The 12,783-nt window shown below is 40.6% G+C and overlaps 1 protein-coding gene across 2 annotated transcripts in view; it reads right to left on the minus strand.

Annotated features, from left to right (window-relative positions):
* Nucleotides 1–1,933: 1,933 nt before the first annotated feature.
* Nucleotides 1,934–12,783, minus strand: part of LOC143106251 (integrin alpha-2-like) — a 29,388-nt gene continuing 18,538 nt past the window's right edge. For both annotated transcript variants that reach the window (XM_076270485.1, XM_076270484.1), the window contains 13 exons: nucleotides 10,360–10,470; nucleotides 9,922–10,007; nucleotides 9,554–9,695; nucleotides 8,643–8,735; nucleotides 8,481–8,557; nucleotides 8,287–8,370; nucleotides 7,308–7,410; nucleotides 7,100–7,210; nucleotides 6,603–6,713; nucleotides 6,243–6,356; nucleotides 5,998–6,087; nucleotides 5,621–5,737; nucleotides 1,934–2,700 (listed from right to left, as the gene is read on the minus strand). In XM_076270485.1, coding sequence (XP_076126600.1) covers nucleotides 2,623–2,700; nucleotides 5,621–5,737; nucleotides 5,998–6,087; nucleotides 6,243–6,356; nucleotides 6,603–6,713; nucleotides 7,100–7,210; nucleotides 7,308–7,410; nucleotides 8,287–8,370; nucleotides 8,481–8,557; nucleotides 8,643–8,735; nucleotides 9,554–9,695; nucleotides 9,922–10,007; nucleotides 10,360–10,470 — 1,317 coding nt within the window. In that variant the 3' untranslated portion in view covers nucleotides 1,934–2,622. The remainder of the gene's footprint in view (nucleotides 2,701–5,620; nucleotides 5,738–5,997; nucleotides 6,088–6,242; nucleotides 6,357–6,602; nucleotides 6,714–7,099; nucleotides 7,211–7,307; nucleotides 7,411–8,286; nucleotides 8,371–8,480; nucleotides 8,558–8,642; nucleotides 8,736–9,553; nucleotides 9,696–9,921; nucleotides 10,008–10,359; nucleotides 10,471–12,783) is intronic.

Consider the following 12,783-nt stretch of genomic DNA (forward strand, 5'->3'; position numbering starts at 1 on the left):
TAGTCCGCGGGGAGTTGAGTTCTCTGTCTGTGAAGCGACTACAGAGATAACAGACAATTTCAAAGAAATCATGCGCCAAGTAGGCTACGCCAAGCGAAAGCTGCGGAATGGAGCCGTGGAGTTTGTCAAGCTGTGATAGTTGAAAATAGACAAGTGATGACAGTGGATGTTTATAGAGGCCTACAAAAAGTTGATCTCCATAAAACTGACGCTGTGTCTGTCGCAGTGCACAGCAAGTTGCATTCAGAAAATAATTATATAATTAATATAGGGTCGGCTTTAACCCTCTCTGATTAGACTATTGAAAATATAGATAGCCAACACATGACACAATTTCTCATTGGATTGCCATATGCTTGTCTACAGCTCTTCATCTGAATAACATGTTATTACATGCTATTATTATTATTATTATCATTATTATTATTATTATCAAGCAGTGGCTTAGAATACATCATTGTTAGAATTATGAACTGCCTTGTGATAACTGATCTTTTCCCACCAGCTGCCCTGAGAATATGTGTCAGTCATAATCTTCTAAAATAACTCGAGATTTGCAGAAGAAAACAATAGACCAGAGTACTGTCATGCTCGGCTAATATTAGCGCAGACAGTTGTTTGGGTGCCTTTTCTCGCCTCTGGTATTAAATATATCCAATCCCTGTTTCCGAATCGCTGATGGCCAATAGACAGGTGTAAGAGCGCCCTCTTTCGCTAGCAGAAAGTAGCCTAAAGTTTAACTATGCATAAGGTCTGCAAGAGCTCACGTCGACGAAGAAGACTGAGCCAAGAAAACGTGTCCTCGTGGAATAGATAAAGGTGAATAAGAAGTATAGCCTACAGGTTTCATTCTCCAAGATGAATTGTAGTTCTAAATTGTAGACTTTTTTTTATAAGCTAGTAGCCTTTGTCTTAAAACGTGTGTCAATCACTCGGCCCATCTCTGTAAATAAAAGATAGAAAAATCAGACAGTTCTGGGCGATGGTTTAAGTTGTCCTTTAGCATCGCCACACTTTTTACTAGGGAACGTGCCTCACTGATTTGCTGTGCCTCAGTCAAATCTCTGTCGAGATTGAACAAGATCATTGACTGTATCCTAATTTAGATGGATGATAACGGTTAATGAGTTGTTCCTCTAATGCACAATGTGAACGTAGTGCATTAAACCCCAAGGAGTTTAAGCTCCACGTTGCGTTCGGGTCCTTAAACCGTGCAATTGCTGTCTGTATTCGGCACAACAGTGTGCGTGCAGCAGTCAGTGAACGGATGGCACACGTAAAAGCCTGAATAATTGCTTATGTTAATTTATATTGTAGTTAAGTTGCCTTTTGCTATTTTCTATTGTAGGCTATACATGCCAAAACATGTAATGTTTATCGAAATAAATATAGGCCTACACAGCACACTGTACGGAACCCTGGACGGGTCATTGCAAGATATTTTTTGTATATATCCAGAAAACGTGCACTCATTTTAATAAATTGTGTGCTCATTTTGCTAAATTGGGCGCACGTTTCGGATTGATACATTGCCGTTTCAAAAATATTCATCACGATAGCCATGGATACAGATTACACCAGGCAGGTGCATATGCATATCATAGCATATCGTCATATAACATTACTTGTAGTAGTTACATTGTTATACCACAGCATATTACAACCCGCATTCCACACGTTTCAAACGAGTACTGTAAAGTAGCAAGTACTGTTTTGTTTACACCGACATCTACTGGTCATCACGACATCAAGATGTCCAATTAATGTTGATAACAGCCTCCTCTCTAACTCTATCTCTCTCACACACACACACCGTTTCTCTGCAAAATTGTCTAGATCATTTGTTGCCAATACAGGTAGATATTTACTGTAACTAGTTAATACATGAATGTGATGTATTGCAGTTCAGCTGTCTTTATTTATCCAGGGTTATCATCACGTGAACAGCTTTAATACAAAAATGATACATCTGACATGATGTCCTTGTAAAAAGATGGGGGCTATGACAGTAATGATAGTAAAGATCTAAGACAGAGATGGAGAATGATACCAGATGTCTAGACCAGACAAAACTCAGCAGGTGTGCATGCTGCACAGAAACATTCATACATCTTTTAAAATATTTTTTTTTATTATTGCTTTTCCAAGAGAAAGACATCTCCCTTGTCATCAGTGTGTGAATCAATGTGTTCCTTTTCAATTTATTGCACTATTTTCATTATTTATGTACAATTCAGCCACTGGGATTATAGAAGATCTGCTGAAAATTACATCAACTCTGAAATAAATTGCACCACACTCAAGACATAGCAATACACAATAAAACAAATCCAAATTCACTGGATCAAACAACATCCAGTAAATTGAGCTCAAACCTCCCTGGTTTACAACAGTAAAAAAAGTAGTTTGAATTAGAACCACAGTCATCACAATGCAATCTGTTTCCTCTTCAGTTCATGGTGAAATGATCTGACAACTTCTGAAAGTTTGTTACCATTCTTTGGAGATTCTTGGAGAGAGCAGCTTAATGTTGCTGAAGATAACAATGTCTTTGGACAGCCTGGGAGACAGCTCTCCCTAGTGGCACCTGGGTGGTTGTGCAAGTCCTCACTGGATTACAGACTAAAGTCCCTCCTCAGCTTCTATTTCTCCCTCCGCCTCCTTCTGTAGCTGCTTGTACTTCCTCTTGAAAAAGCCAAACTGCAAGAGACACACAGGTTAAACACTGGGTTTGGTTTATACTACATAAAAAGTAGTACATAAGAAGTCTTCTTGAACCCAGCACTGATATATATAATACCTTAAAATCTATGATTAGTAATCTACAAGATATGGGCCTAGGGTGAGGCCCTCTGCACCTCTCATTGTTTCTACTACCCAAGTATTCAGCACTCATCAAACGTGTGAAACCAACAGTAAGGACAGTCAAAGTGTGGCCAGAGGGAGCTGACTTAGCACTTCAGCAGCGTTTTGAAAACCCTGATTGGAGAGTGTTCGCAACTCAGGCCACCGATGACTCCCACACGGACATTGATTCATATGCCTCCTCCATTCTGGACTGTATCAACTCAAACATCAACAGTTTACCAGATGACCACTTTCCCTAATCAGAAGCCATGGAGGATGAACAGTGAGGTCAGACTCGTGCTGAAGACACGAGACAGCACATTCTGATCAGGTGATGCTCAAGCCTATAGATCATCCAGGGCTAACCTGAAAAGGGGCATCAAAAAGGCCAAGCACAACCACAAGTTAAGGATTGAGGATCACTTCAAGAACAACCTGGACCCCCGACACATGTGGCAAGGCATCCAGGCCATCACAGATTACAAAACTACTAACTCTACCCCCAGTCACTGACACCTCCTTGCCTGATGAGCTGAACCACTTCTATGGCCGCTTTGATAGGGACAACAAGGAGGAGGCCATCAAGGCTGTGGTCTCTGCAGATCACCAGCCACTCACACTCTCCACCACTGATGTGTGTGCGGCACTGAGCAGGACTAATGCACGTAAAGCTGCTGGTCCTGATCCCCGGATACGTACTCAGGGCCTGTGCAATGCAGCTGGCTGAGGTTTTGACTGACATATTTAATCTGTCACTAGCCCAGGCAGCTGTCCCTGTGTGCTTTAAAACCACCTCCATCGTGCCGGTGCCAAAACACTCCACTGCAACAAGCCTTAAAGACTTCCGCCCCGTTGCACTCACCCCCATCATCATGAAGTGCTTCAAGAGGCTGGTCCTGGCCCATCTCAACACCTGATTACCACCCTCACTGGACCCCTTCCAATTCGCCTACCGTCAGAACAGGAGGACAAAGAATGCAATCTCTACGGCACTTCACTCTGCTCTGTCCCACCTTGACAATAGCAACACCTATGTGAGAATGCTGTTCATTGACAGTTCAGCATTCAACACCATCAGCCCCTCCAAACGGGTCACCAAACTCACTGAAGTGGGCATCAATAACTCTCTCTATAACTGGATTCTGGACTTCCTAACCAACAGACCTCAGTCTGTTAGGTTAGATAATCACACCTCCTCAACCTCAACCTCCTGAACACTGTCGTACCACAGGGATGTGTGCTGAGCCCTCTCCTCTACACCCTCTTCACCAACGACTGCACACCTGTACATGGCTCTAACACCATTGTCAAGTTTGCAGACGACACTACAGTGATTGGTCTCATCAGCAACAACGATGAGACGGTAACATTGATAACATCGTGGTGCACTGACAACAACCTGGCTCTCAACACCAAGAAGACCAAAGAGCTCATTGTGGACTTCAGGAAGTCTAAAGCTAGCACACACACCCCCATTCTCATCAACGGGACTGAAGTGGAGCGTGTCACCAGCTTCAAGTTTCTGGGTGTCCACATCTCTGAGGACCTCTCTTGGACAATCAACACCTCTACCCTGATCAACAAGGCTGACCAGTGTCTCTTCTTTCTGAGGAGACTAAAGAAAGTCCATCTGTCTCCTCAGATCCGGTGAATTTCTACCGCTGCACCATCAAGAGCATCCTTACCAATTGTGTTACAGTTTGGCATGGCAACTGCTCTGCCTAAGACCGAAAAGCACTGCAGAGGGTGGTGAAAACTGCCCAATGCATCATCTGTTCCTCAATCCCCTCCATTGAGGCCATCCAGGGCAAGCGATGCTTGTGTAAGGCGTGCTGCATCATTAAAGACTGTTCTCACCCCAAACATAGACTGTTCACCCCACTCCCCTCCGGGAGGCGTTATAGGTCGCTCCGTACCCGAAGCTTCTTTCCTGTGGCTGTCACCCTACTGAACTCTAGCTCTGCACCCTGGTTACAACCAACCAACTAAGCCCGATGCCTCCTTGCCTGTGCCTGTTGAGGTGTCGACCATGGCAACCTTGACAGGGACAACAAGTCGGTGGACAACCCCCCCAACAACAACAGTGAATGTTTTCCCTTTTTTTTAAATTATTTCTTCTTTTATAGTTAGTGTTTTTTTTTTATATCTCTGTGTGTTATATCTGAGCAGGCAGAGTGGACCAGCAGTACTGTCACCGCCTGGCAATCGGTCGGCCCAGGTTCCATTCCCCAATCCAAAACTTTGTAAGTTCATGTCGCTTTGGATAAAACCATCTGCTAAATACCTATAGACACCTTTAACTTTATATCTTATGATCTAACTACTTCATTATTACATAGCATTATACATACAAGTGTGTGTATTTGCTTTGTTGCTGAAGATGCAAAGTTTAGGTAAAAAAAATATATTTAATATAATATAATTGTAATTTTGTAAATTTGCCTTATAGTATTGGTAAAGGGTGGCTAACTTGTTAACTGATATATTGCATTTGGTGACATCCTGCTGTAGAAGTTATCATATTTTGTTATGATATCAGACCCAAAGCCATAAACAACAATAAATAGCCTGGACTAGTAGGCTGGGTAGGAATGACAAGTTTATTTACTTCTCCTTCACGTGACATATATCATCAAAATGAATTGGAAAATGTTAAACTACAGACAAACTGCTACAGACAAAAACACATCATACAACTGTGAAAATGTGCACAATGTCACTTTAAAGTATTCTATCAATTAAGTAAAGCTTGTGTAAAATGTTAAGATCTCACCTTCCAAAGCAGACCCACTACAAGGGCCAGCAGGAGCAGTCCTCCAATGGCACTGCCCACAATGACGCCCACTGGCACATCTGCCTTCTCTCCTGGCTTACTGATAGTGAGGCTCGCCTACACAAAGACAGAGACAAGAATGGATAAGATTTGAGTGTAAGATTTTAGGTTTTAAAACTGTATAGATAGAAATATATAGACAGTGTGTGTGTGTGTGTGTGTGTGTGTGTGTGTGTGTGTGTGTGTGTGTGTGTGAGTGAGTGAGTGAGTGATTGGGGAGAGAGCGAGCTCTTAACACCAGGGCACTAGTTTAGTTCATGGGTAATGTACAGTTTAAGATCTTAACAGGATGGTTTGTGCCAGAAAGTAAGCTTCACCACTGCTTTTTTCAGCCCAATGATGAGCAAATCTGGCTGTGAGGTTTCAATCTCAGAGGTGGCTGTGAGCTCCAAGGTCTGGAAACTTGACTGGATGAATATACATGTACGTTCATGACCAACCAACAAACAAACAAAAACAATTAGTTAAGCAGTATACAATCACAGGCACATATCATATATCCATATACATATCCATACAATAGATATATAATTGAATGCATAGGCAGAAGTTAAGCTCTCACAGAAGCGAAGGTTCCGTTCCAAATCCTCGCTGTGATGTTGACGAAATAGTGACTCTTCTCAGTCATGTCCTTGATCACGCATTTTATAGATGCACATTTGACAGTCTTACAGTCCTGTACACAAAATCCTGAGATCAGCCACACACACTTCACATAGGACAGCTTACACTGCAATAGGGGATTTTATGTTATATTTGTCATACACAGACACACAGACACACACACACACACACGCACACGCACACACGCACACACGCACGCACACACGCACGCACGCACACACACACACACTGTGGCTGTAAATGGTGGCAGAGAAACGTGCGCGCGAGTGTGCCGGATCTAGAAGACGTGGAGACTCACTAGGCTTGTCATGCCTCTGAGGTTCTCGTTCTTGAAAGAGACACTGTGAGGCTTTGTCCCGATCTTCAGAGGGTCGACCACACCACTGGCCTCGCACAACACAGCCCGCGTCTGCAGGTAGATCATCAGAAAAGCCACGGTGGGAAACTCATTGCAATCATAGCCATAGCTTTTTTTTACCACTGCATGGTGTTGAATCATAAGCTGTTGAGTGTCTGCTAGATACTAGCCCACTATCACAACCCTTTTAAAAAAAAGTTTTAAATCCAAATTCAACCTAATTGATGAGTCAACTGATGCATCTTTGAATGATACATTCCTGTGTCAAAAATATTTCTATATTTCAGAAACAAACAACTTACTTCATCCACAATCATAGGTGATCGAATGAGGAAAAGGTACAGTAGTTAGCTTTTATACAAATAGCGTAATGTCATCTTTTCTGACATCCTGACAATGTCCTACCCTCCCATATCAGTCAAGAGTGTGGTCCTTACTGGTTGGGTGCTGAGGGAGGTCAGGTACAGGAGTGGATTTCCTCCTTTAGTGGTGGTCGGCAAAGACACTGACAGGTAGGCCAGACCCACAGGAACATTAACTGTAGTAACCTAAAATAGAAAGCAATTTATCCTCTATTTTGTGCAACTCTACTGAAGATAGATTCCCTGGTCAAATGGCACCTTTGCTGTGCCCCAGATTACTTACTTTCACACTTAGGTTGAACTCTGGTCCAATGTCATCAAAGTCTTTAATGGAGGTTGTATAAGGTTTGTTTTCTTCAACTACATAAAAATTCATACTTGATTTTCTGTGGGGGAAAAAGAGACAGTCAGTGTTTTGCAGAATACCAATGGAGTCTATCACTGATTTATCATTACAAACGTTAATTTACATCAATTTAACATTTATTGTGTTTCAGGAACTGTGCAAATTGTGTCCAAAATGACCAGGTCTCCTGAAACCGTCTTAATGCTACGGAACAGAGCTAAATTGTCAGAGGAAACAATATTTGACATTTACATTTATTCATTTAGCTGACGCGCTTATGTAAAGTGACTTACAAGTGAGGACAACAATCAAGCTACAGTGTGATACCACACTTAGCAACACAGTAACAATAAATCCTATAGAACCTTGGATGGGTGCAGCACTTAGAGTAGAGACCAGAGGATGTAGAGAGACTAATTGATAGGAAAATAAAAAGTAGTGCATGATAAATGCAAAATGTGTTATGCATGTTAGGACTGAGGTGTTATATAGATGGATGAAGATATGGTACTCTCAGAGGAGCTTGAATACAATGGGACTGCTCTGATAGTGTTTGGAAGCTTGTTCCACAACTTGGTAACTTATTCAATCTTGTCTTACATATTTCTTGTTGATATTATGATCACATGTGGTTTCATGCCCATCATACATATCTTACGTATGGTCAGAGTCAGACCTATGTGAATGACAATAATCGATGCCAGAAACATGTACTTTAAGTGTTATGAATGTATAAAAAAGACTCTCACAAGATGGTTTGGTAAACACACCTAGGAAAGTAATCAACTTGAGAAAGATACACTTTTAGAGTCTTCATGTTAGGAGACAACATTATCAGGAAACATGTCCTGGACTAGCAAGTCCCACTCTGTTTTACGTAACTGGTATCTCATACTGTGCTACGCCTACAACTCACTTTGTCAGGATGAGTTCAGAGTCGTAACGGACGGGGACTGTGATGCCAACTTTGTTGTCCGCTGGACGATCTTCTTTGCCATCACTGCAATAGAGATGGGCAGAGAGGCACAAGTGCATTCAGTATAAGGGCAGGCAGGGCCATAAAAACCTCCCGGCACAACAGAACATAAACAACAAAGGTCCTTTTCTCACCTTTGGGCTATAAAATCCACTTGTGCTTTGCTTTGTAGGTGGTTGAGATTGAAATCAAAGTGAACAAAAAATGTCACCTTCAAAAAAGGAGAGCATGAATGAGTTTATAATACATATACTGTAAATATACAGTCTTGGACTCATGCTAGAGTACCAGCATACCTGTTGGTTCTTTTCTAGTGCAGGGTATGCTACTTGACAAACAAGGGAAAGTGAATCCTGTACAGAGGAGCATTTCACATCCGTTCCATCACTCTGAAACAAAAAAGAAAAATGTTTTGAGTGTAATAAAAACACAATTTTGTTGAATTCGGATAAATGTAATTCAATTGAATTTCAACCGATTCCAATTCAATGCAATTATATCTGCTTAGTTAGCAAGATAGTATCATGTCAAAAAGATACTTTCTTACTTTCTAAGTTCTCTCATCTATTAAATTCTTTCTAAATCTTTCTTTCTTTTGGGCTTTTTTTTATGCCTTTAATTTGATAGGACAGTGGAGAATGACAGGAAGTGAGTGAGAGAGAGAGAGTCGGGGTGGGATCCGTAAAGGACCACGGGGCGGGAATCGAACCCGGGTCGCCGGCGTACGGTGCAGGTGCCCCAGCCAGTTGCGCCACAGCTGAGACCAATCTTTCTTTCTTTATCCTTTACAACTCTGCATAGGAAAGTTGAGCAGCTAAATGCCATTTCACTACATGTTTTACAACAGTATCTTTATGTATGTGACAAATTAATGAATGACTGATTGGTAGATTTCATTCCACCTAAACCCAAGCATTCGCGCTGGATGCTGCATGACGCAACATTGACCCTCCCGCTGGATGCTGCGTAGCGCAACATTGACCCTCCCGCTGGATGCTGCGTAGCGCAGCATGCTTTTTATTTCATGTTTCTAGGTACTACAGAGGCTTAGATATTACATTTTAGTAGACGTTGACAATTTTTAGTATGTTTTCAGAAAACCCTCAGGAAATAAGGTTATTTAGTCTAGAATGCCATAGGATTCTATAGGCGTTTTTAGCAGGCATTTTAGGAGTAAATGGGTTAACAGAAGTTTCTCTAGACTGACCGGGGGAGTGACTGATGCGTAAAAGAGATTCTTGGAGTATGTTGCTATTATCTCGGTGTTGTAGGCATTCTCCTTCATGTTCTTCACCACAACCTCAAATGAAAGTCTTCTGTTCTTGTAGCTGACAAGCATTGGAGAAGAACTACAAAAAAAAGTTTGGCAGAAAATCTTGTTCAATTATTTCTATAGGCACAATTACACAATTTTCCATGAAATAGATATTTTCCTCTGAGCTAAGAGACAAAATAAGGAATGGATTGGGAACTGATAAACACATAAGATTTTGGAAATTTACCAAACAAATGCCTGTACACTTTGCCCTAAAGTGACAAAGAAACATGTTCCTGAAATAAAATTCAGTTAGCCACCTGAGAACTTTCTTCTCCTGCTTGACATTAAGCACTAGGTCAGTCGAGCACACATTATCAGAGCCGCAGTCTTTAGAAAAGGGAATCTGTCGAAAAGATTGACACCACAATCAACACAGTAGATAGAACAACTGTTAAAAAAATGGAATGTATTATTATATTGACATATTATTACAATATATTTTAATCTATTTATTATTATTATATTATTATTATATTAGTAGTATTAGCTTTAATATGTAGAAAAGTATCAGCAGTTTTTCCAGTGACAACAAAATTCTCAAAAATCAATTTGCTAAATTGCATACAAATGTATACAAATTCTATACAAAATCTGTATACAAATGACCACTATGCTAACTGTACCCTAGATGAAAAACAAACGCTCATGTTAAGAAGCATTGTGCATGTGTGAGGAGCAAGCGCGTGGAACCTCACTGAGAAAGCCCAGGCGTGGGTGGAGTAAGCGTCCAGCACAGGGTTGGAGTCTGGTCTCTGAAGGCCGACGTCCACCCGCAACCCCAGGGGATTCACAAAGTCTGGCGCGTCCTGTGTGGGAAAAACACTACAGCCTGTAATAATGGACAAGGAATACCAAACTAGATAAGGAAAACAAAAATATATTTGTCTATGATATGTATTTACTGTATGTTCTTTTTTCATTATGGATTATGGGCTCTGTGCACTAACTTACTTGAAGTCGGCAAACCAGTTTCCTGTTTGTTGACAACGCTGCCAACAAACCCCTGAAAACTTGTAATGTGATACTGCCCGGGGCAGACTGTTTTGGGATTGTGCAAACGGGTTGGAAGTGTTCAAGCATGATGGAAGGACAGGTCACAGTAGCAACTGACGTTTGAAAGAGGCTTTATTTCCGACGATGCAAAATATTAACAAACAAAATAACTAAATAAACAAAAACTAGAGCGGCGCGGCGGTCATAATAAAGTGGATATAATTCCAGCAAAAAATTGTCCTCGACAATACTTACACCAGGGGACACCAGGCAAGCCTGATGCTTTTTTTCTACGCTGCTTCTTCGCTGGCTCTGCCATTATACACACGTTTGCAACAATCTGTAGCGTTTCGTTAGCCTGCCTCTGTGCTGTAAACTGATCCTGCTTCGGTCAGCGGGTAGGATACACCGAACTTGCAAGTGGGATATTCTTCCTACAGGCAGTAGGGGCGGGCGAGAGAGCCTTCATTCGCCCCGTAATGAGTCATTTAACCACATACATATATAAACCATAAGATGATTAATCAACACGAAAACGTTGCCTGGTGTCCCTTTAACAGAAAATTGTCTTTAGTAAGCCAGCAGTTTAGTCCAGTACTTTCCACAACACGGTAACATACCACCACAGCCTCACAACAAGCTGTTACTTTCTCTCTTGATATCACAAACTGACTGCTTCATAGTGCTCTTACCCATAATGCAACATTTGGGAGAAAACCAACTATAGGTAACACATCTTAATTTTCTGGCAAATCAGTTTGTTTTCTATAGCAATGCAGGCAACACAGAATTAGATAACGGATGACAACACATACTTATACACAGAGGAGTCAGAGGATTAAACACATCAGGTAAGTTGTATTCGTCCATAGACTGTACATTACATACTGTTAAGTGACATAGCAGGCAGCAAGATGCAACCGTTAACTAGCATAACAGCCCAGGTAAAAAAGTAGTATACTTTAGTGCGTTAGAAATATGATTAAAGTACATGAAGTACAAAGCAAGTATGCTTACACTTTTTGTACTTTATGTAAAGTATGTTTAATGTGTACTTTTAGAAAGTATACTTCAAAGTAGATGTTATTAAGTTCAACTTCAGTGTACTAAAATTAAATATACTTATTGTGCAATATTCAAAGTGTTTTTGTAATGTACTTTTTAAAAGTGTACTTTGTTGTTAGTGTATTTTAAATGGTAAAGAAGTTTATTTAGTTTAAGTGTATTAAATTGCTAATACTTAGAGTTGTAATATAGTGTACTTATGGAAAGTATATTTTTTTGGTAGGCCTAATACATTGTATAGTTTCATAGTCATAGTATTAAGTTCAACTTCAGTGTACTAAAATTAAATATACTTATTGTGCAATATTCAAAGTGTTTTTGTAATGTACTTTTTAAAAGTGTACTTTGTTGTTAGTGTATTTCAAATGGTAAAAAGGTTTATTTAGTTTAAGTGTATTAAATTGCTAATACTTAGAGTTGTAATATAGTGTACTTATGGAAAGTATATTTTTTTGGTAGGCCTACATTGTTTGTATAGTTTCATAGTCATCTCACCTTTAATAAAATACTAATGTGTGTAGCTTTTAGGCCTGATATGTCAGCCGCATGGATGGCAATGTGCAATAACCTAGCCTAGACACACTGATCTATCAGTTTTGGTCATCAAATAATATTTTTTTCTTTTGTTGATTTTGTGTCTTAGTAAGGTAGTAGCCTATACGTTTGTGATGTAGTAGAGGTTGTGAGAGGATGAATGTGGCATTTTGTTACATTTATAGGCAACACAGTTAAATCAGAGCCCGTCTACGGAGAGCCTCCCCACTCTCTATTAATCCCATACAAACCAAATTTGGCTGCAGTTCACCAGAGTTCACCTAGATGGCGATCGCGGGCGAGTCCAAAATACATGGGGTCCTATGGAGCTACATGGCTACATTTATTGTTTTCACCTATTTAACAACTGAAACCCTCAGATTTGATTTTATTTTTCGCAAAATGGATATGGATTATCAATCAAAAGTGAAATAATCCGGGAGTCATGTCCTTTCGTTTTCTTACAGGTTGGGTCGTTGTTGCCCATAACACGCTAGCATTGATGCTATGCTATGCTATGATCATGC

The sequence above is a fragment of the Alosa pseudoharengus genome, unplaced genomic scaffold (genome assembly GCF_046254945.1).
Source record: "Alosa pseudoharengus isolate Yale_2024_CS ecotype anadromous, Long Island Sound unplaced genomic scaffold, YU_APseudo_1.1 YU_APseudo_1.1_scf_6, whole genome shotgun sequence".
Classification (NCBI taxonomy): domain Eukaryota; kingdom Metazoa; phylum Chordata; class Actinopteri; order Clupeiformes; family Clupeidae; genus Alosa; species Alosa pseudoharengus.